General features: G+C 59.4%; 1 protein-coding gene across 4 annotated transcripts in view; it reads left to right on the top strand.

Annotated features, from left to right (window-relative positions):
- Window positions 1-14,643, top strand: part of RAP1GAP (RAP1 GTPase activating protein) — a 65,211-nt gene extending 50,568 nt beyond the window's left edge. For 3 of the 4 annotated variants that reach the window (XR_009516895.1, XR_009516892.1, XR_009516889.2), the window contains 16 exons: window positions 651-734; window positions 937-1,037; window positions 1,171-1,300; window positions 2,353-2,508; window positions 2,974-3,045; window positions 3,658-3,744; window positions 4,174-4,311; window positions 6,140-6,271; window positions 8,180-8,257; window positions 9,226-9,335; window positions 10,307-10,420; window positions 11,992-12,115; window positions 13,102-13,204; window positions 13,562-13,696; window positions 13,965-14,006; window positions 14,382-14,643. Coding sequence is in view for 1 of the 4 variants with exons in the window: in XM_059996268.1 (XP_059852251.1) it covers window positions 651-734; window positions 937-1,037; window positions 1,171-1,300; window positions 2,353-2,508; window positions 2,974-3,045; window positions 3,658-3,744; window positions 4,174-4,311; window positions 6,140-6,271; window positions 8,180-8,257; window positions 9,226-9,335; window positions 10,307-10,420; window positions 11,992-12,115; window positions 13,102-13,204; window positions 13,617-13,696; window positions 13,965-13,973 (1,518 nt within the window). In the remaining 3 variants the exon portion in view is untranslated. The remainder of the gene's footprint in view (window positions 1-650; window positions 735-936; window positions 1,038-1,170; window positions 1,301-2,352; window positions 2,509-2,973; window positions 3,046-3,657; window positions 3,745-4,173; window positions 4,312-6,139; window positions 6,272-8,179; window positions 8,258-9,225; window positions 9,336-10,306; window positions 10,421-11,991; window positions 12,116-13,101; window positions 13,205-13,561; window positions 13,697-13,964; window positions 14,007-14,381) is intronic. The other variant, XM_059996268.1, reaches the window with a different exon arrangement.
- Window positions 14,644-19,273: the final 4,630 nt, after the last annotated feature.

Genomic DNA, 19,273 nt, shown 5'->3' with positions numbered 1-19,273 from the left:
TTTGAGGCACTGTGACAATGTGGGATAAAGGTGAGGGACTTCTGTCTTCAGTGAGCCAGGGGGTTTCTGGAAAGAGGTGGGCCCTGAAAGACACGTACAGCCTGTGGCTCTGACTGAATTCCAGAGTGAGGTGAGGTCGCTGAAGGGCGGGTGGTCCAGGAAAGGTCCCCTGAAGGAAGGGGCCTCAGAAATCAGGCCCTGCTTCTCAGTTACCGAAAGCCCAAGGTGAGGAGGGGAACTTGCCCAAGGCTCCACAGCACACTGGGGGACTCGGCCTGTTCTAGAACGATGAGGTGGCTTTACAGAAGAGCCGGGGAACAGGTTGGGTGTTAGAGCAGAGTAGGGGCGAGAGCTTACGAGCAGAACTCAGGAGCAGTGCGCTTAGCCTTTGGAATCCAACAGACCTGAGTTCAAGTCCCAGCTCTGCCATTTGCCAGCTGTTGACCTCAGCAAGTCAGTTCCTTAAGGTCTCGGAATGTCGGCGTCTTCATCCGCGAGATGCAGTCGGCGGGAGTGCCTCCCTCACGGGCTTGTTCTGAGGAGGAAATGAGTGGATGCATGTGGAGTGCCTGGCACAGCGCTTGGCACATTGAGCAATAAACGGCAACTTGAAAAAGCAGCGTGTTTCACCCATCGTCCTGTCCCCGCAGGCCTCCCGCCTCATTGTCACCTTCGACGAGCATGTCATCAGCAATAACTTCAAGTTCGGAGTCATTTATCAGAAGCTTGGGCAGGTGTGCTCACCTCCTCCTCCCTGCCCCCCACACATCTGGCCATGTACCTGGGACCTCAGACCTTTGCCAGGGAGAGCACCTGCTGAGGGACTCAGTTTCCCAGGAGCTCAGGGGCTGCCAGAGGTCCCCCTTCCAGCCTTCCTGGGTGTGAGTGGGGGTAGGAGGCCCAGCTCGATGACCTCTGCCCTCTGTGCATCCCTAGACCTCCGAGGAAGAACTCTTCAGCACCAACGAGGAGAGCCCCGCCTTCGTGGAGTTCCTCGAATTCCTTGGCCAGAAGGTCAAACTGCAGGACTTTAAGGGGTGAGCATTGGGGTGGGACAAGCAGAGGATAATCCGACCCATGCCCTTGGGCAGGGAGGGAGCCCCCGTCCTGGCCCCGTGGAGGCCTGGCTGGGGCTGGAGACTGAGCCGTGGCCTGGGGGGCCTGGGGCAGGTTCCGAGGAGGCCTGGACGTGACCCACGGGCAGACGGGAACCGAGTCTGTGTACTGCAACTTCCGCAACAAGGAGATCATGTTTCACGTGTCCACCAAGCTGCCCTACACAGAAGGGGACGCCCAGCAGGTAGCCTGGGCACCCACCCACCTGCTTCCCACCTGTCCTCCTGTCCCCCATTTACCTACCCATTCAGTGTCCACCACACCAGACTCAGTGGGCCCTGGGATAGAGAGATGGAAATGATCTAGTCCCCCAACTTGTGGCCTCTAGTTGGGGCAGGGTGACAAGCTACTACGATGTTGTGAAAGCCTCAGTTCCACATCTGTGAAATGGGGATAATGCACCTACCTTATAGGTGAGCATAAACGAGGGTATGCACCCAGAGTGGCTAGAACAGTAACTGGTACATAGCAGGAGCTCAGTAAATGCGAGTATTTTTACAGGAAATGAAGGGTATTGTCAGGTCACATGGGGGGACTTAGACTGGGCAGAGGTGGGAGTCAGGCAAAGCTTTCAAGATAAAGTGACTTTTAGGTGGCAAAGGAGGTAGGAGAGGGAGGAGGAGCATTCTGGGGGAAAGAATGGCTTCCATCTTCTGCAAAGGCCTGGTGATGAGGAAGTGCAAGGCATGTTCCTGGAGCTGAACTTGGAAATTTGTCACCTTGTCCTAAGCTTCCTGCAGGGCTGTCCTCCTTATTTCCCCATGCCCCCACTCCAGGGGTACAGGGGGATACAGGGGTCATGTGAGAAAAATGGAAATGCTTATTCCTTATTTTTAATGTCTTTTAATTTTCTTTTAATAGATTCTCTGTTCATTTTAACAACAAAGATATATTGAGTGGAACTTATGTGTTCAAGAGGGGCCCATGTTTGGGGTATTTAGACAGGAGGAGGGTGAGAGGTAGGGCCTGGGGACCAAGAACCCCGGGTTCAAGTCCCCTAATTCACTGTAGGGCCTTGCAAGTCACTTCTGTCTTGGCCTCAGTTTTCTCATCTGTCACAGGATTCCAAGAAAACGAGAATAATTTTAAGACAAGTTTCTCACCACATTTTTTTGGAGGAAGCAACTCCTTAGACATGCCCTCTGCCTACCCCAAGCCCCCTGCACCTCTGCGGGCACCCTCCCCACACTCCACGGGCCTCCGGCCAGGTGGTGAAGGCTGTGGCCCTGTGCTCAGTTGCAGCGGAAGCGGCACATCGGGAACGACATCGTGGCTGTGGTCTTCCAGGACGAGAACACGCCCTTTGTGCCGGACATGATTGCATCCAACTTTCTGCATGCCTATGTGGTGGTGCAGGCCGAGAGTGGGGGCCCCGATGGCCCCCTGTACAAGGTGGGTGATCTCGGAGCTTCCTAAGGGCATCAGCCACCATCCCAGCCCCACCCTCACTCACTGTGAGGCCTCTCTGAGCCTCAGTTTCCCTAACTGTAAGTAGGGGGACTGTCCGGAGGTCTCTGAGCCCCCCTCTTGCTCTGATGATGGAGGAGTCCCATCCCGCCCTCTCTGCCCCCTGAAATCCCTCCCCTCAGAGAGGCTGGCTACCCTCCTCCGCCCCTTAGCCTCCTCCTCCCTCTCCATCCTCATGACTCCTGAGACCCTCCAACCCTTCCCACCACTCAAATTCAGGACCAAGGATGGAGGAGCTGAAATCCTGGGGTTCACCCATCCAATCGGCAGTCACTGAACCTCCCCCGCCAAGGGGCAGCCCTGTGCCCAGCACGGGGCAGGATAGGGAGGTGAATCAGTGGTTTCTGGCTGGTGTGGGGACTCCATGGGGACAGCTGCCCTCCCTTCCAGGTCTCCGTCACTGCGAGAGACGATGTGCCCTTCTTCGGGCCACCCCTCCCGGACCCTGCTGTGTTCAGGAAGGTGAGGGGCAGCCCCCAGCACCCCCCCCCATCATGGGCAGAGCAGGACTAAATGGGTGGGGGCTGAGAGGGTGCACATTCTGCTGTACGAGGTCCTGAAGCCCCACTGTGTGCCAGGGCAGCCGGGCTCCCCTAACTGAGCAGCTGGGGCCTGGCTTTTCTGTTCATCTTGATAAAAACTGTGACTTTATTTTACAACGTCCCAGAACAGACTATATCATTGTTTTACATTTGGTATAGCAGACTCTGTGGCCTTTCCTCACTTCTGTTGTCTTCTTGACAATTTCAACCTTCTTCTAAAATGTTCCAGGAGAGGGGCACACATCTCTCTCACCTCTCAGGAGCCCTCACTTTGAGCCTTGGCTTCGGCACCCCCCAATCCCCCAAACTGAGACAGTGGGAGACCCCAACCCAGCTCTCCCAAGGGGTGGGCAGCCATGAAGGGCATAGGGCTCACAGGTGCCTGGGCTGGGGAGCTGAGCCCAAGGAGATGCCCTTCTGGGAGTGAAGAGGGCAGCCCGAGGCCCCAGCAGAGCGTGGCTCAGGAGCCCCAGCCCCTTGCCTCTGTGTTCGCCTGACCCCCCTTTCTCTTCTCCACGCTGGGGGCTCCCAGGGGCCTGAGTTCCAGGAATTTTTGCTGACAAAACTGATCAATGCTGAATACGCTTGCTACAAGGCAGAGAAGTTTGCCAAACTAGAGGTGAGTATGGGTTCTTGGGGTTGAATCCCCCCACCCCTTAGAATTTCAGCCCCTGGGGAGAGAAGAGCTGTGTTCAGACCTTGGCCTTAGGGAAGGCTGCCTGGGGGAGGACAGATTTACAGATGAGTAGCGTCAGGGTCAGGGGAGAGGAAGTAAGGGTTCATAAGGAATGCTCAGGAGGGCCTTGGAGGTAGGCGGGCTGCCACAGAGGACGCAGTGGAGGAGGGGCGTGGGGACATGAAGTCAGATCTTTGAGGGGCCACGTCAAGCCCTGGGGGCTGCCTGTGCTGCGGAGGGGCCTGAGGGAAGCCGTCTAGGCTTCTGGAGCCCAGGCCCACTTCCCACTCAGAGAAGGTGGCCACGATTGCAAATGTGGGAAGAAGGGCTGATCCCTGGGGTCTCTCCTAACGGCCCCGGCCTGGCCCTCAGGAGCGGACACGGGCCGCCCTCCTGGAGACGCTCTATGAGGAACTGCACATCCACAGCCAGTCCATGATGGGCCTGGGTGGAGACGAGGACAAGATGGAGAACGGCGGCGGGGGCGGCGGCTTCTTCGAGTCCTTCAAGGTGAAGAGCTGGGGTCTACCTGGGTGCGGAGGGGGACGGGTGTGGTTTTCTTGGAATCTGGGCCCGTGGTTGGGCTACAGCAGGGGGATGCCGTTAGCTACAAGGTGTGGGGGTGTGGCTAGAGGTGAGCTCACATTGGAGGTGGAGTCGGGTGGGGGCGTGGCTCAGGGTGGAGTCACGGGTGGAGTTAATAGGCGTGAGTTCGGACTAGGTGGGCACGCACCTGGGGTAGAGTTTGGGTGATGGTGAGCCTCTGGGTGGACCTGGGCTTTAGAGTGGGCTTAGACTTGGCGGGGGGGTGGTCTTGGCCTGGGGTAGAGCTGCGGTTGGGAGTTGTAAGGTGGGCTCTGGCTGGGGGAGGAGTTGCTGGTTGGAGGCGGGGCTAAGCTTGGGGGCGGAGTCTGCCTGGGAGCTGTGCTGAAGGTTGGAGCCCTCTGGTGCCAAGGGTGGTGGCTCCCAGGTCAGCAGGCAGAGAAGAGAGGAGGAAGCCTCTGTCCTGACCGAGAGAAAGAAACAGAGGTCAGGGAAGGGAGGTGAACGAGGGGCTATAGGAGAGGGACCTGGTCTGCATGACCTTAGGCCGTGTGACCCACCCTGGCTATCTCTAGTTTAGCTTAGTGTTAAGAGCATAGACACCCTGGGTTCAAATCCCAGCTCTGCCACTTACCACCAGCTTGAGCATTCTCTGAGCCTCAGGTTTTCTAATCTGTTGTTTAGGGTAATGGCAACTTACCTCATACAACTGTTGAGAATTATTTGTGAAGCAGTTAGATCAGTGTAATCTAAGTTAAGAAGCAAAATGCAAAGCCCTGCCCATCTACCTCAGCAACTACCATCCAAAGTGAGAGACAGAGGAGGAGAGAGTTCCTCTTCCCCCCACAGGGCCTGGACTCCCCCAGGCTGCAGGTCCCCAGGCGGTGGCCTCTTTGCCACTGTGTCCTCCACCCACAGGAGGAGGACTGCCCATCCTCCAGGTGCCCAGCAGGCTATTGGGGCCTCACATTTACCCCAGGGCAGGCCACAAAGTTGGAGGTGTGGGTTTGCGTAAGAGGATTAGCCCAGCTGCCCAGGCCTGCCTTGGGCTGAGGCGAACAGAACGTCTTTGAGAAAGAGGCTTGAAGAGAGCCCTGCCTCTGCTCACTGGAGACAGGGAGTGGGTGGGAGGAACACGGACCTGGGGTGTCTTCTCTGAGGGGGCCTCCAGTGATCCCACATCTGGTGAGTGCTGGATGGTGGACCGGGCTTAAGTTACAGACCTTCTTCGAGGCAGCGGAGCCCACGGTCAAGGGTTTGGGTTTGGCATCTGGGTTCCAGCCCCACCTCTGCTTCAGTTTCATCACGTGTAAAATGGGCTTGGTGGCAGTGCCTGCTCCCTGGGGCGGATTGAGTGAGAGCAAATGTAAAGCACCCGGCCCTGAAGTGAGCGTTCAGTGCAGACTGACTGACAAAAGTGAGGCACGGAGGGAGGGAGGGAAGAAAAGCAAGGAAGAAACAAGCCCTGAGAGACGCTAAAAGGAGGGAACTGGGGTTTCTGGAGGTCTCTCTGTGCACGCTTTTGCTCATGACCCAGCGTCCTCTGCGGGCTTTACAACAACTGCACGACCGGCCATGAAGCTCAGAGGCTCAGAGGCGTGGGGTGGCTTGCCCAAGGTGACCCAGGAAGTTGGTGGCAGAGTCAAGGCCCACACTACCCTTGGCACACGTGGACCTGACTCTCGTGTGGTCTCATGGGAAGGAACTTCCTGGGGTCACCGAGATTGGCGTCGGTGGCTCCTGGGTTTCCCTGAGGGGGTGGGGCCTTAGGAAACCCCTACCGCCACCTTCGCAGCGGGTCATCCGGAGCCGCAGCCAGTCCATGGATGCCATGGGGCTGAGCAACAAGAAGCCCAACACCGTGTCCACCAGCCACAGCGGGAGCTTTGCGCCCAACAACCCGGACCTGGCCAAGGCGGCTGGAATAGTGAGTGCCCTCCCCCAGGGGCCCCGCCTCCCCCCCGCTGCCCTGCTGTCCGAGGGCTCATCCTGGGCTCTAGGCTAGGTCTAGCCACTGCCCTCCATGGGGTCAGGTGCCCAGGCTGTGACACTGGGATGCTGAGAGCCTGCAGCCCCCTCCCCAGCTCCTCGGCCCGCCCCACCTCCTGGCCCCTTATTCAGCTGTGTCTGTTCTGGGGCAGCTTCCGTGTCACATTCCTTATGAAGCACCTACTGTCTGTCGTATGCTGGGGATCGGGCTGCTGTGTGGACGCCTCCTGTCAAGCCTTGAGTTTCTGGGAGCACCTGTTGTGTGTCAGGCTGTGGGCACGCACTGTGTGTCAGGACCTGGATTTCTGTGTGAGCATCTGCTGTGTGCCTGGCTCTGAGATGCTGGTGGGTACCGCTGTGTGTCCAGACTTGGGCTGCTGTGTGAGCACCATGTACTTTGTGAGCACCTACTGTGGGCCCGGCCCTGAGATTCTGTGAGCACCTGTTGTATGTCAGATCCTGGGCTACTGCGTGGACCTAACTCTGTAAGCGTCTGCTGTGTGCCCAGCCCTGAGCTGCTGTATGAGAATCCACCATGTGTCAGGAAATGGACTGCTGTGATAAGCCCCGGGTATCAGTGAATACCTCTCTGTGTCAGGAGATGAGCTGCGTGAGCACCCATTATGTGCCAGGGCCTCTGTGGTTGTGCCCACCTGTTGTGTGTCAGGACCTGGGCTTCTGTGTGAGCCTCTCCTGAGTGAGCACCTACTGTGTGATTACTTCCTGTCTGCCAGGCTCTGCGGGATTCTGCTACTAACACTCAGGGGGTGTGCTGGGCACAAAGGCTGAATAAGGCCCTCAACTGTGGGCCAGTCTGCTTTCCACTGCCCAGTGGTCACCCCCAGCACTGCACCTACTGCTCCGCTGCCCCTTCCCCATCCATCTTTCCTTCCTTCCTTCCATCCACCCGTCCTTCCATCCATCCGTCTGTCCGTCCATCCATCCATCCACCCACCCACCCATCATTTACGGACTGACTGCTGCATGCCAAGCAAGCCCTGTGCTCGGTGCTGTGAGGCTGTGTCATGTGGCAGGAGGGACCCCCTCCACCCCACCCCTGCCCCATGGGCTGACCTGGCCAGGGAGGCAGGGCGAGTCCTCTGTGTTCCAGCAGTCACCAAGCCCACTGTCACTGGAGAAGCAGGCCCACCCTCCTCCAACCCTAATTCACTAGCCACTCCCTTCCTTCCCCGCCAGAGTGGCCCAGCCTCCTGTGGGTGGCTGTAGAGGGGCCCCAGGGACAGGGCCAGACCAGCAGCACCCACCGTGGCAGTAACCAGACCCATTTCTGTTTTTGTTTTTGCACAACTGTCCCCTCTCTTCATGTTGCTTCCTTTTCCTTCCACTCTCTCCTCGTTCCTTGTTTTCCCTTCCCTTTTTCTCTTCCCCTCCTCCACCCCCTGCCTCCCTCCACCTTCTTGCACTTGTGTATTCTGTCCTCTTGCACCTGTCTTTTTACTCCCTCTCCTCTTTCGAACTGTTTTCGCCCTTGATTTTTCCTTTGTGCCTGCCCCTCCCTCTCCGTCTGTCCGTCTTGCTCCCCGGGTCCATCTCTGTGTCTGTCTCTCCGTGTTTCACTCTGCACCCCTTCTCATGTGACTGTCAATCTCTCTCCTCTGTTCTCTCTGTGTCTCCTCCCACCTCTTCTCTCCTTCCCTTCCCCGGCCTTGTCTCTCTCAATCCCCTGCCCCGCTCTCTTCTTTGTCCCTGTCTGTCTGTGTCTGTCTGTCTTTCCCTCCTTTCCCTGACTCATTTCTCTGTGCCTCCCCCTCCCGCCATCTCTGTCTCTCTGACTCTCTCTATGCCTGTCTCTCTCTCTCTGCTCCCACCCTCTGCTGCTTGCCAGTCATTGCTTATTCCTGGGAAAAGTGCGAGTAGATTCGGACGCCGGGGCAGTGCCATAGGCATAGGAACCGTGGAAGAGGTTGTCGTCCGCGGGGCCGCCGTCTCTGGAGGCTGCCTGCACGCGCTGTTCTCTGCTCGCCCTCAGGACGGAGGCCATATTGGGGACGTTGCCCCCCTCCCCCCGGGACAGGCCCGAGGGCTGGCAGGATGGAGTGCCAGCAGCTCTGATGGCGCTCAGCACCTGCTTTGGGGCCTGGCACCTGTGCCAGTGCCAGTGCCCCCCCCACCAGGGGCTCTGGCCCTGCCCTGCCCCCTGGGACTCTGGCCCAGTCCCTGCCTTTAGGATCTGGTACCTAGAGACCCTCTGTCCAGCTGCACGTCCCCCAATATCGCCAGTTCTGCATGGAGCGCCACCGCCCTCCTCTGCCCTAACTCCCTGTCCCGACCATGAACTGGCCTGGGGGTTTCTGCCCATCTGTGCCTCCATGGGGCCCACCTTCCCGCCTCCCCAGAGAAATGGGGGACATGCTTCTGGTGCCTGGGGCATCCCACCATTGTATATGTGTAACCTGGGCTCGGGGGCATCTTTCAACTGCTCGGCCAGAACCTCCCCCAACCAGTTTGGAGATTCCGAGGTGTAGCAGGGGGCAGGGGCTTGGGTTGCCTCACCCGCTCTCTCCCCGCTGCCCGTAGGCTGCAGGTCCCATGAAGTCCTGGGGGCAAAGAGGCAGCAGTCATTCTGAGGACTTGGCCTCCTCCAGTCCCAGCCCAGAGTGGCTGTCCAGCTCCCTCAGGCTTCTGCTCTTCTCCTGGACTAAGATGCTGGGTCCAGACCTGCTGTGTGACCTCAGGGGGGCCTTTGCCCTCTCTGGGCCTGTTTCCTTATCTGTAAATTAGGACGGCCCTCTCTGGAGATGGACAGTTCTCTCATTTTTCTTGCTCATTGTCTCTGCTTCAGGGCCTGGGCAGCAGGGCCCCAGGGTGGCATGTGGGGGGCACAGGGGCTCCTGGAGCAGGTGGGTACTGAGTTGGGACCTCTCCCCGCAGTCCCTGATTGTCCCTGGAAAGAGCCCCACCAGGAAGAAGTCGGGCCCATTCGGCTCACGCCGCAGCAGTGCCATCGGCATTGAGAACATACAGGAGGTGCAGGAGAAAAGGTGGGTGCAGCAGAGAGGGTAGGAGGGCGTCCTGCGTCTCCTCTGGCTCCCCCGACCCCCATTCAGTGGCAAAGCACAGCAGGCAAGAGGGAGCTCCCACCCTTCTCCCCCTCTGTCCCCACTGGCGACAGCTACACGGTCAAGTCCCTGCTCTGCGTCAGGCACCACGGCCAGCTCGTCGCCTAACATGAAGCCCTATCATCCAGTCCCAGCTCTGCCGGCTCCCAGGGGCTCACACCTTGCACATCAAGGAGCCACAGGTCAAGGGGTCAGGGGCCTGCCCAGGTCACACAGCTGGTGAGGGGCAGAGCTGGGATTTGAGGCCTGGTCCATGGAGGTCTGTAAGTGCATCTGTGTGGGCGGGGTGTGGACAGCACACCGTATTACCAGCAGAGAGCCTCCGGGAAGCAGAGGATAGTTCCTGGGTGTGAGTCCTGTCTCCACCACACTGGGGCTGTGTGACCTTGGGAAAGGCACTGTCCCTCTCTGAGCCTCACTGTCCCAATCTGAAAAATAGGGATAAGAACACAACCAACGGCATGGTGCTGCTGCGGCTGGGGGGGGGGGGTGCAGTGCATGTGAAGCAGGGAGCAGGTGCACTGAGGCCTCAGGAGTGGAGCTGGCACTGTCCTCAAAGGCAAGAGAGCCCAGAATCCCATGAACCCAGGGTTCGAGTCTTGGCTTCGCCATGTCCTAGCTGCGCGTCCCTGAGCAGGTTCCTTCCCATCTCTGGACTCCAGTTTCCTTATCCATAACAGGGTCTTCAGTAGGTGCTCCCACAGCACCTGCCCCCTCCTTGGCCAGGCCAGCCCAGGAGCTGCAGGGACTGCTCTGGGTCTGGCCCCTGAGGATGTAGGGTGTGGGTACAAGGCAGGAGGCACCCATGACCTCCTCTCACCACCTGGGCCTCCTTCTACCCTTGATGCCAGGCCTGGTGCTGACTCCCCCCGCTGCCCCCATGTGCCCCGCAGGGAGAGCCCCCCGGCTGGCCAGAAGACCCCAGACAGCGGGCACGTCTCACAGGAGCCCAAGTCGGAGAACTCATCCACTCAGAGCTCCCCAGAGATGCCCACGACCAAAAACAGGTTGGGGCGCGGGGCATGCTGAGCCGGGGGGCTTGGGTGTGGTGGGCCCTTTCTTTCTACCCCCTGTCTGGGCCCAGGCCTGCCAGGAGTGTTGACACAGCCATACCACGGCGGCAGGGTGCCTGATTACTCTCCTAGGTCCTCCTTTGACACACACCCGCTGAGCACTTTGTGCATGCCAAGCTCTGCAAGACAGCAGTGAGCTGGACATACACGGCCCCTGCCTCGTGGAGCTGACAGTCCAGCATAACATAACCTAATAAGCTACTTCCAGATAGTGATGATAGAAAAATAAAGCAGAGGATATGATGAAGAATGAGTGGGGGTGGGGCGTTAGGTGGGTGCTCAGGGAAGACATCTACCAAGGGTTGGGGTTTGAATTGGGAGCTGAGTGAGGAGTCAGCCCTGTTAGGTCTGACTTACAGTGGCATGGCAGAGGGAAGAGGGTTTCAGGTAAGAAACACGGCAAGTGCAAAGGCCCTGAGGCGTGCTTGGTGCAGTTGGAGCTGAATGAGTGAGGCTGGGCCCAGGCGGACACCGGTAGTGGAGGGGATGAGGTTGGAGAGGCGGGTGGGGGCTAGGTCACGGCTTTGAAGGCCATGTGAGCACTTTGAGACTGGCAAGGAGGCTTTGGAAGATTTTAGTTAAGAGGAGTCGTGGTGCTTTAACAAGCTGACTGTGGTCCCCGTGTGAAGGCTCTGAGGGTGGGGGCAGGAGCAGAAGCAGGGAGGCCAGCCAGGAGGCTGCCCCTCCGTTCAGTGCTTGTTGGCTGAGCCCCTTCTGCGTTGGCTGCTGGGGGTGAGGGGGCTGCTGAGAGGACCCGGCCTGGGCTGAAGAGTCAGGCAAGTGAACAGAGAAGCAGGAGAGGGCCACAGGGACAGGGAGAGACAAAGCTGAGCAGAGAGGGTCATTCCCACAGCAAGGAAGAATCAGTGAGGGCCTCCTTGAGTAGGCGACCCCTGGCTGGTTTTCCAAAGGTAAATTTACTTTTTTGGGATTTGAGGGAAGGAGTGAGACTCCGGGCAGGAGACACAAAGGCCCTGAGCATGGGACAAAATTGTGAGAGAGTTAAAAGAGAGTAGACTGTGGAGTTGGAAGGCCTGGGTCCTGCCGGTTCTCCCACCTATGGCTGCGTGACCTCGGGCCGTGTGCCCATCCTCTCTGTGCCTCGGTGTCTGCTCCTCTGTAAGGTGGGTCTAATAATGATAGCAATGAGATAACTAGGGGAAAAGCACTTAGAACAGTGCCTGGCACAGAGCAAACCTGCACTAGATGGCAGTATTGTTGTTAATAGTTACGATTGAGCATCCAGCCAAGGAAGTTGGACTTTATCTGGGGCAGTGGGGATCCAGGAGAGGGAATTGAGCAGGGGAGGGGCATGATAGGATCCGCGTGTTAGCAAGGACAGTGGCATTGGGGAGGCTCAGAGGCCCAGGGAGCTGTAAGAGGCCAAAAAGGCACTTGGCTGGCTGCAGGCTGGGCCGCCCTGGGCCGGGAGGGCAGGGGCATGGGGTCTTGGCCCAGGAGGTGCCCAGTGTGGATGCTGGCTGATAGGATGCTGTCTGTGGCAGAGCGGAGACAGCAGCTCAGAGAGCAGAAGTGCTGAAGGACTTCTCCCGCTCCTCGTCCAGTGCCAGCAGCTTCGCCAGCGTCGTGGAGGAAGCAGAGGGTGTGGACGGGGATGATACAGGCCTGGTGAGAGGCCCAGGGAGGGGAGGTGCCCCACAACGGCCTGAAAGGGGTGCTCTTTGGTCCCTGGAGATGCTCTGGGTGGAAGCATGAGGCTGGGTGTGGTTGAGTTGTGATCAAGGGACTCAGCCCAAAGGAGTAATGCAGACTGACCTTCTCTTACTCTAAAGCCTTCCGTGGCTCCCCGGTACCCCCCACAGCCCAATCTCTGAGGCCGTTGAAGATCTAGCCCCTCCCTCCCCACCCTCGTCTCTTACCACTTCAGCCATTCTGCCCTCCTTTGCAGTCCCCCAAACCAACCAGGCTTACTCTACTTCTGGGCCTTTGCACACGCCATTCCTCTGTCTGGAGCGCTACCTGCTTCCTCCTTCCCACTTTGTCTGACTGACTCGTATTCATCCTTCTCAATTCAGCCTCATGTCACCTCCTCCTGAAAGCCTGCCTTCCTGGTCCCAGGGTAGGTTAGGATCCCCCTTTACACTCTCATAGACCCTGGGCTCTGTCCTTGGAACCTGTCTGTCATGCTTCACTCAACAGTCCTTTGGCGAGCGCTGTTCCTTGCCACGCCCCGTGCCAGGTGCTGCGTGGGCAGAGGGGACAGTGCAGACCAAGGCCCTGCCCTGTGGGGCTTGGACTAGTGTCTCTTCACAGCCTGTCTTTCCTCTCCTCTTCAAGCTCTCGGAGGGCTGGGACCTTTCCTGATTTCTCTCGGTGGCTTGGCTCATGAGAACATCAATAAATGTTTGCTGAATGAATGAATGGGAGCGCATGTGCGCGTGTGCACGTGCGCCCCTGGGTCTGTGTCTGTTCCCACTCTGTCCTCCTTTGGTTCCCCCTGGGGCAGACATTGCTGGGCCCTCATCCTCTTTGCAGAGGGGCAAGGGTCGGGGGTTGTGGATTGCAGCGGCGAGGGGCTGGTGAGGAGGGGAGAGGGCAGCCAAGCCAGTGCCATGGCCAAGGGCTGACCTCCCTCTCTCCTCCCCCATCCCCAGGAGAGCGTCTCATCCTCGGGGACGCCCCACAAGCGGGACTCCTTCATCTATAGCACGTGGCTGGAGGACAGTGTCAGCACCACAAGTGGGGGCAGCTCCCCAGGTACTGGCCAGGGCCAGCTTCCCCCACCACAAGCAGGGCCAGTCTTGTGGTGGGCAGGGGACAGGGCTGGGCACAGAGGGTCAAAAGCAGTTCTCAGGCCCCAGGTGGTGGGTGTGTGATGGAACTGCCCCTGACATGGGGACAGTGGGCTGGTCATTGTCCAGCCTAGGGTGGTTGGTGGCTTGGAGGGCTGGTGGTTTCCAGAAAGGCCTTGGAGGGTGATGCAGGAAGGGGGGGACGGTAAAGAAGGGAGTTAAGGGTGGGAGTCCCAGAGGGAGGGGCTCGGTGGGGTTGGGGAGCACTGGTGCCGACCGCCCATCCATGCCCCCCGTCTCCCTGGTGCCTCCCCGCGGCCAGTGAGGTGGCTCCCTCCTGCCTCCCTCCCCAGGCCCCTCTCGGTCACCCCACCCAGACGCCGGCAAGTCGGGGGACCCTGCATGTCCCGAGATCAAGATCCAGCTGGAAGCATCTGAACAGCACACGCCCCAGCTGGTATGCACAGCCCCCGGGGGCCTGGCCACGGTGGGGACGGGTGGCCTGGAGCCTGGCCCTATGGGGAGCCCTACCTGGGAGGGAGATTGGCTGTTGGGGAGAGGCATCAAAGCCACCAGGGGTCCCCAGGGATGGGGGCGGGACCAAGGGCCCCCCTTAATCCTGGAGGGCTGGGCTCGTCCAGCCTGGGCACAGCCAGTGACTTCTGCCTGCGTGTATCTTCCATGTCGTCTGTCCTGTCACCTGCATTGCCGCCATCTCTGTGCAGGGCTGTTAGCCAGGATGCCCCTCTGAAGGTGACACTGAGCAGGTCAGTACCAGCCCCCAGCTTCTGTTTGGTGGGGAGAGGGCGGGGGTGGGCCAGCTTCTCTGTCTTCCTCTGTCACCTCTCTTGGGTGAGAGCTATGTATCTAGGCTTGAGTCCTCTGCCACTCAGTTGCTAAGTGACCGCAGGCCTCAGTTTCCCTATCTGTACAATGGGGCTAATAAATGCTGCCTCACCTCTGCCCATGAGTTTCTGGGAGGATCTGATGGGAGCCTGAAAGGGACTTGGGAATTTTTGGGAGGGTGGGGTCTAGGGGCTTCCCAGTGGGATGGAAAGACCCAGAGCCTGGAACTCCAAGGGTGGGCCCTTCCGCATCTGTCCCCCGGCTTCACGGTGCCTCCGTCTCCCCTTACCCTGCAGATGAGGCCACAGAAGCACAAGGTGAAGATGCTGTGTCAAATCCAGGCAGACGGGACCTCTGCCCCCGAGGCCAGCACCAGCCTGTGGGCTGCCCCTGCCTCGCCAGCCCTCCTCCTGGCCCACTGTCTGGGCTGTCTCTGCAGGGCGGAGCCATCCAGACCTGGGAGCGGGGAAGCTGCTGGCACCATCCCCACCCCCTGGGCTGGGGGGCCGGCTGGGGCAGGGAGTGGTCACTTGAAACAGGACTCCAGGCCTGGCCATCCATCACCCCTGGATGTCCCTCTGGACTCAGGGGGAGTGAGCTGGAAGGGGGGGGTTGAGACATCTCAGTGCATACAGAGCCTACTGTGGAGGCCGTGGGGTGTGAGGTGTGGTAGAATGAGCACTGGGCTGGGAGTCCTAAGTCCTAGCTTTTAATTTGGGTTCTGCTCTGTGACTATGGGCAAATCACTCTCCCTCTCTGGGCGCTTCTGCTATAAATGGACAAGATTATTTCAGAGGTCACTGAAGGCTGTGAGTCCATGCACCTGCCCCAGAATGGAGGATCGTCGTCCTAGAGACCTCCCATCACCCTACCCTGCTTCTTGGGGTTCCTGGGGCCCCCGGTGGGCCGAGGCTGTGCCCATTGCCCCTCCTGGACCCTCAGTCTCTACCGCAGATCTGCCGATGCCCTGTCCACTGCCTCCACGACAGACGAGTGACCCGCTTGTGGGGGAAGTGGGAGCTGCCTGGCTCCTCAGCCAGCACCCAGCTTAACCCCTGCCTTCCCATGCTCCTGGGCACGCCGGGCCGAGGGGTCTCAGCTGCCTAGAGTTATGGGCCGCACCTTTGCGCCACCTTCACCCACCACGGAGGGGGCAGCCAGGCACAGCTGCTGTGGGTCCACATCCTTGTGTGCGTCTGTCCACACTTTTTAGGCGCCACGCCAAAGGCCAGCCTCCTGGCCCCAACACCCATTTTGGAAGCCCCCCGTGGCCATGTGTATGTCAGTAACAGTTGTACAAAATAAATTCTATTTATCGCTATTGTACCCCGAGTCAGGTGTGGCTTCACGTGACCCCGCCCCCCACCCGGATCAACCCGACAGATCTCAGTGGCACCGTGGTGGCGAGGGAGAGCCTATTCACCCCCCCGAATCAGCAGCTGGGTCTGCGAGCACCTCCAGGGCCAAGCCGCAGGCTCCGTGACCACCAGCTCTGGCTTCCCCGCCATGGCCCTGCCCTTTCTTCCACCTTGCTCCCCTCTCCACAGCAGGGAGGACGTGGCTTTGAAGGTCCAATCAGGCAGACCTAGATTGGAGTCCTGACACGGTCTCTTTAACTCTCTGGGTGACGCTGGGAAACTTACAAGCTTCTCTGAGCCTCAGTTTCCACTTCTGTAAAACGGAAGCGATAGTACCTCTCCCAAGGGTTCGTCATGAGGGTTCACTGAGCTGGAGCAGGTGGAACGCCTAGCACAGCGTCTGGCACCCCGTGGGTGCTCAAGGATCGGCTTCCCTCTTTTCCTATGCCCAGTGAAGCTCAAGGGCTTCCCCTATGTGGCCACCTGGGGGCGCCAAGGGATTGCTTACCTGGAATGATGGGGGTGGGGAGATGGCGATGAATCTGTCCAGCTGCTGGAAGGAGCTCACAGTGCAGAGCGGTTACAACAAAGGATGACGAATGCCCTGGCGGGGGTGGGGGGCGGGGACGAGCATGGGGTCCAGCCTGGCTAAGGGAAGAATGGGGAAGACTCCGGAACAGTGGTGCCCGGGCATCCTGGAAAGGCTTAGGATAGTGTCCCTGGGGAGCGAGCTGCAGGTGCAAAGGCAGGAGGCGAGAGAGTGCTGCTTGCAGTCGGGAAGGGAGCCAGCAGTTCTGAATGATGGGAAGGTGGTGATGGGCAGGGAGATGGGACAGAGATGAGGCCAGAGGTCACGTGGCCTTGGGTGCCAGACCAAGGGCTAAGGCTTTACGCTGAGGGCACTGGGGAGCCATGGAGGATGTGAAATAGCAGTAGAAAGAGAAGAGGGGGCTGCTGGTGGGGACTGGCTGGGCAATGTCAGCCCAAGGAGGGGAGGGCCCAGGAGGCCATTGCTGGGTGCGGAGGGTAACCAGGACAGTGGGCAGGTCTGGAAGATGCTGGGAGACTTGAGCGTCTGGGCGAAGGGCCTGACGTGGCCTGATGCGATGTGGGGCTGAGGGAGGACCTGAGGAACCTTGGGGCGGGGGGGGGCGGTTCCTGGCCTGAGTGTTGGGTGAATGGGAGGGTCTCCTCTGAGGTAGGAGCACAGGAGGAAGAGCAGGTTGGGGGATTTGGGGTCTGGGGGCACGGGCACAGAATTGGGTTCCAGCGGGACTAACCGTGCCTTGGCCTCGCCCCCTCCCCACCACAGCTCCCATGCCCTCCCCTGGACGATGCTGGGTGCAGCCCAGGGGATTTCCCAACAGGGCCCTGCTGTGACACTCAGATGTCTGGGGCCACCCAGGGGTGGTGACTCACATCCACTCCCCAGCCCCGCCCACCTGGGTTTGGCCCTGGGCAACCCTGGGCTCAGTGGGTCCCCTGGTAATCCCCCCTCCCCTCCTCTGCCTCGGCCCTGTTCTCTCACCCCTCCCAGGCCCTGGCTCTTCCCCACTCTCTGCCCCAGTCTCTTACCCTGTCTCCTCCCATCCCACCACCAAGGGCCGGTAGCCCCGCTTCAGCACCAAGATGAAGAGCTTGGCTCTGAGTCTGTTCACCTCCCGGCTCTGTGGCTTTGGGCACGTGATTTTGGCTCTCTGGGCCTCCGGGTCTTCATCTGTGCAATGGGAATGCTAACAGTCCTGCCCTTGGTACCCTGAGGTGAGGATTCAATGAGATGATACCTCAGAAGGTTCTTGGTGCTGCCCTAGCACACCGTGGGCTCAGAAAATGGTGTGTGTTGTGTGTGGGGACATGCAGTTAGCCATTAACGAGGGCCATCTCCGTGACCCGCATCAGAGGCTGTGGAGTCTCTCTCTGAATGGGAGATGAAGCAGCTGGCGCGGAGCCCGGCACAGGTGTCTGGATACGAGGCGTTGGGAATGTACAGTTATCAGTTGCTTCCCTGAACCTCAGCTTCCTGGGCTTTACTGGGGTTCATGATCCTTGTATAAAAGAAGTGGGGCACCCCTGCTTGTATCCCTTTATGATGTGCCCCACCCCACAGCTCCGGCCCGCAGCTGAGCTGGGGCGGAAGCAGGGGGCAGGCCTGATGAGCAGAACCTGCCTTTGCCCCTCGGCCTGCCCAGGTTGTGGCAGAGCCCCCGTCAGCGGGAAGGGCCGGCCTCTGGGCTGGGTTTCAGCCTGGGCCCCCGCCCCACCCCTCCAGGCTCCAAGGTGGGGCTGGGGGAGGCGGAGGACGAATCTGGCCTCTGGGATCAAAGCCTCCAGCGCTGTTTCTCTTGTGCCCGCGCCAGCTCTGTGCTCGTCCTGGGTTCTGAGGTGGGGAGGGCGAGCCAGGACACTGACCCGAGGCTGAAATTAGGGCTTGGGCGGGGGGCGCCAGGCTCCGGGAAGCACAGGACTCTGCTTAGAAATAACTCTGGTGGTGGAAACGGCAGCCAAAGGTTTCTCTGGACGCAGGAGGCAAGAGGCCTCCATGGAGGGACTTGGGCGCCTGGCTGACCCGACAGCCACATCTCCCCTGCCTCAGAGCTGGGACCTTTCTCTCCAGGTCTCAGTTTCCTCACCTATAAAATGGAGGCAAAGCCCTACCTGTTGCTGTCAGGCCAAGAAGCTGTCATGGCCTCTAATGGATGTGGCATAGACCCCATGCCCAATAGGAGGGGGTCCTCCCCACCCCCCAGCAGCTGGGGCATCCCTGGACATCCACGGCTAACTCTGGGGCAACGTTGCCAAAGAGCCGGCCGCAGGCCCAGGCCCGCCCAGTGCCAGGGGACTGGGACCTGGACAGTCTCTGCTGCTCAGGCCACAGGGGGTACTTAACCAGGGACCCTGGAATGTGGAGGTCCCTCCCTCCTTCCCTGTATCCACCCTGCCAAGGGGACAGTCAGGGACGGAGCCTCCTGAAATAACCAGATCTGGTTAGCAAGGCTAATTTTAAAAGCCACTCTGGCTGCCCCATAGGCCCTTCTGGGAAGCCATGAATGTCCCTGTGTTTGCCCCTGGGAGGCAGGGTGAGGGGAGAGCAGAGGGGCTGGGAGGACTCCCACCCCTGACTGCCAGTGCCGGAGACCCCAAGCTGCCTCCCAAGGCCTGCCCATCCAGGGCGCAGAGCCCTGGCCCAGTACAGGGGCTCAGGGGCCCAGCCTCTGCCCTGATCCACTCGGAATGAACCCTGGTGGGCTCTCAGGATCCTCCACCCTCTGCACTGGTCTCCCTGAAGCAGTTCTGGGCAGGGAGCCTTAAGCTCTCTGTCTGTCTCTGTCTTGGCTATCTCCCACAGTTTCCATCTGCTTACTCTTTATGTCCCTTTATCTCTGTGTCTCTGCCTCTCTCTGTCTCTGACACTCAAGGTCCCTCTCTGCAGCTGTGACTCTATCCCCGTCTCTCTGGGTCCATCATGCAGGAGGCCCCCGCAGGCTTCTGACAGTCTGTAGGCTGGACTGTGTACTCCAGGTAAGGGGTAAGTGTCCACCTGGGAGCTGGGGCTGCAGGTGGGTCCTGGTGGGGGAGGACAGTAGTCCTGGGGACTGACAGGAGCTGTAACTGGGCAGGCAGGGGCTCTGTCATGGCCTGGGCCATCCATCCAGGCCAGGTGTGAGCAGAAGAATTGAGCTCCAGGGGTAGGGTGGCCAGATTTAGCAAGTAGAAACACACAGAGCCCAGTTAAACTTGAATTTCAGATAAACAAGGGATGATTTTTAGTTTAAGTATACCTCATGCAATATTTGGGACATACTTAAACTAAAAATCATCCCTTGTTTATC

The sequence above is a fragment of the Delphinus delphis genome, chromosome 1 (assembly GCF_949987515.2).
Source record: "Delphinus delphis chromosome 1, mDelDel1.2, whole genome shotgun sequence".
Taxonomy (NCBI): Eukaryota; Metazoa; Chordata; class Mammalia; order Artiodactyla; family Delphinidae; genus Delphinus; species Delphinus delphis.
Note: the sequence above shows the minus strand (reverse complement) of the source record. Positions and strands in the feature narration are given on the sequence as shown.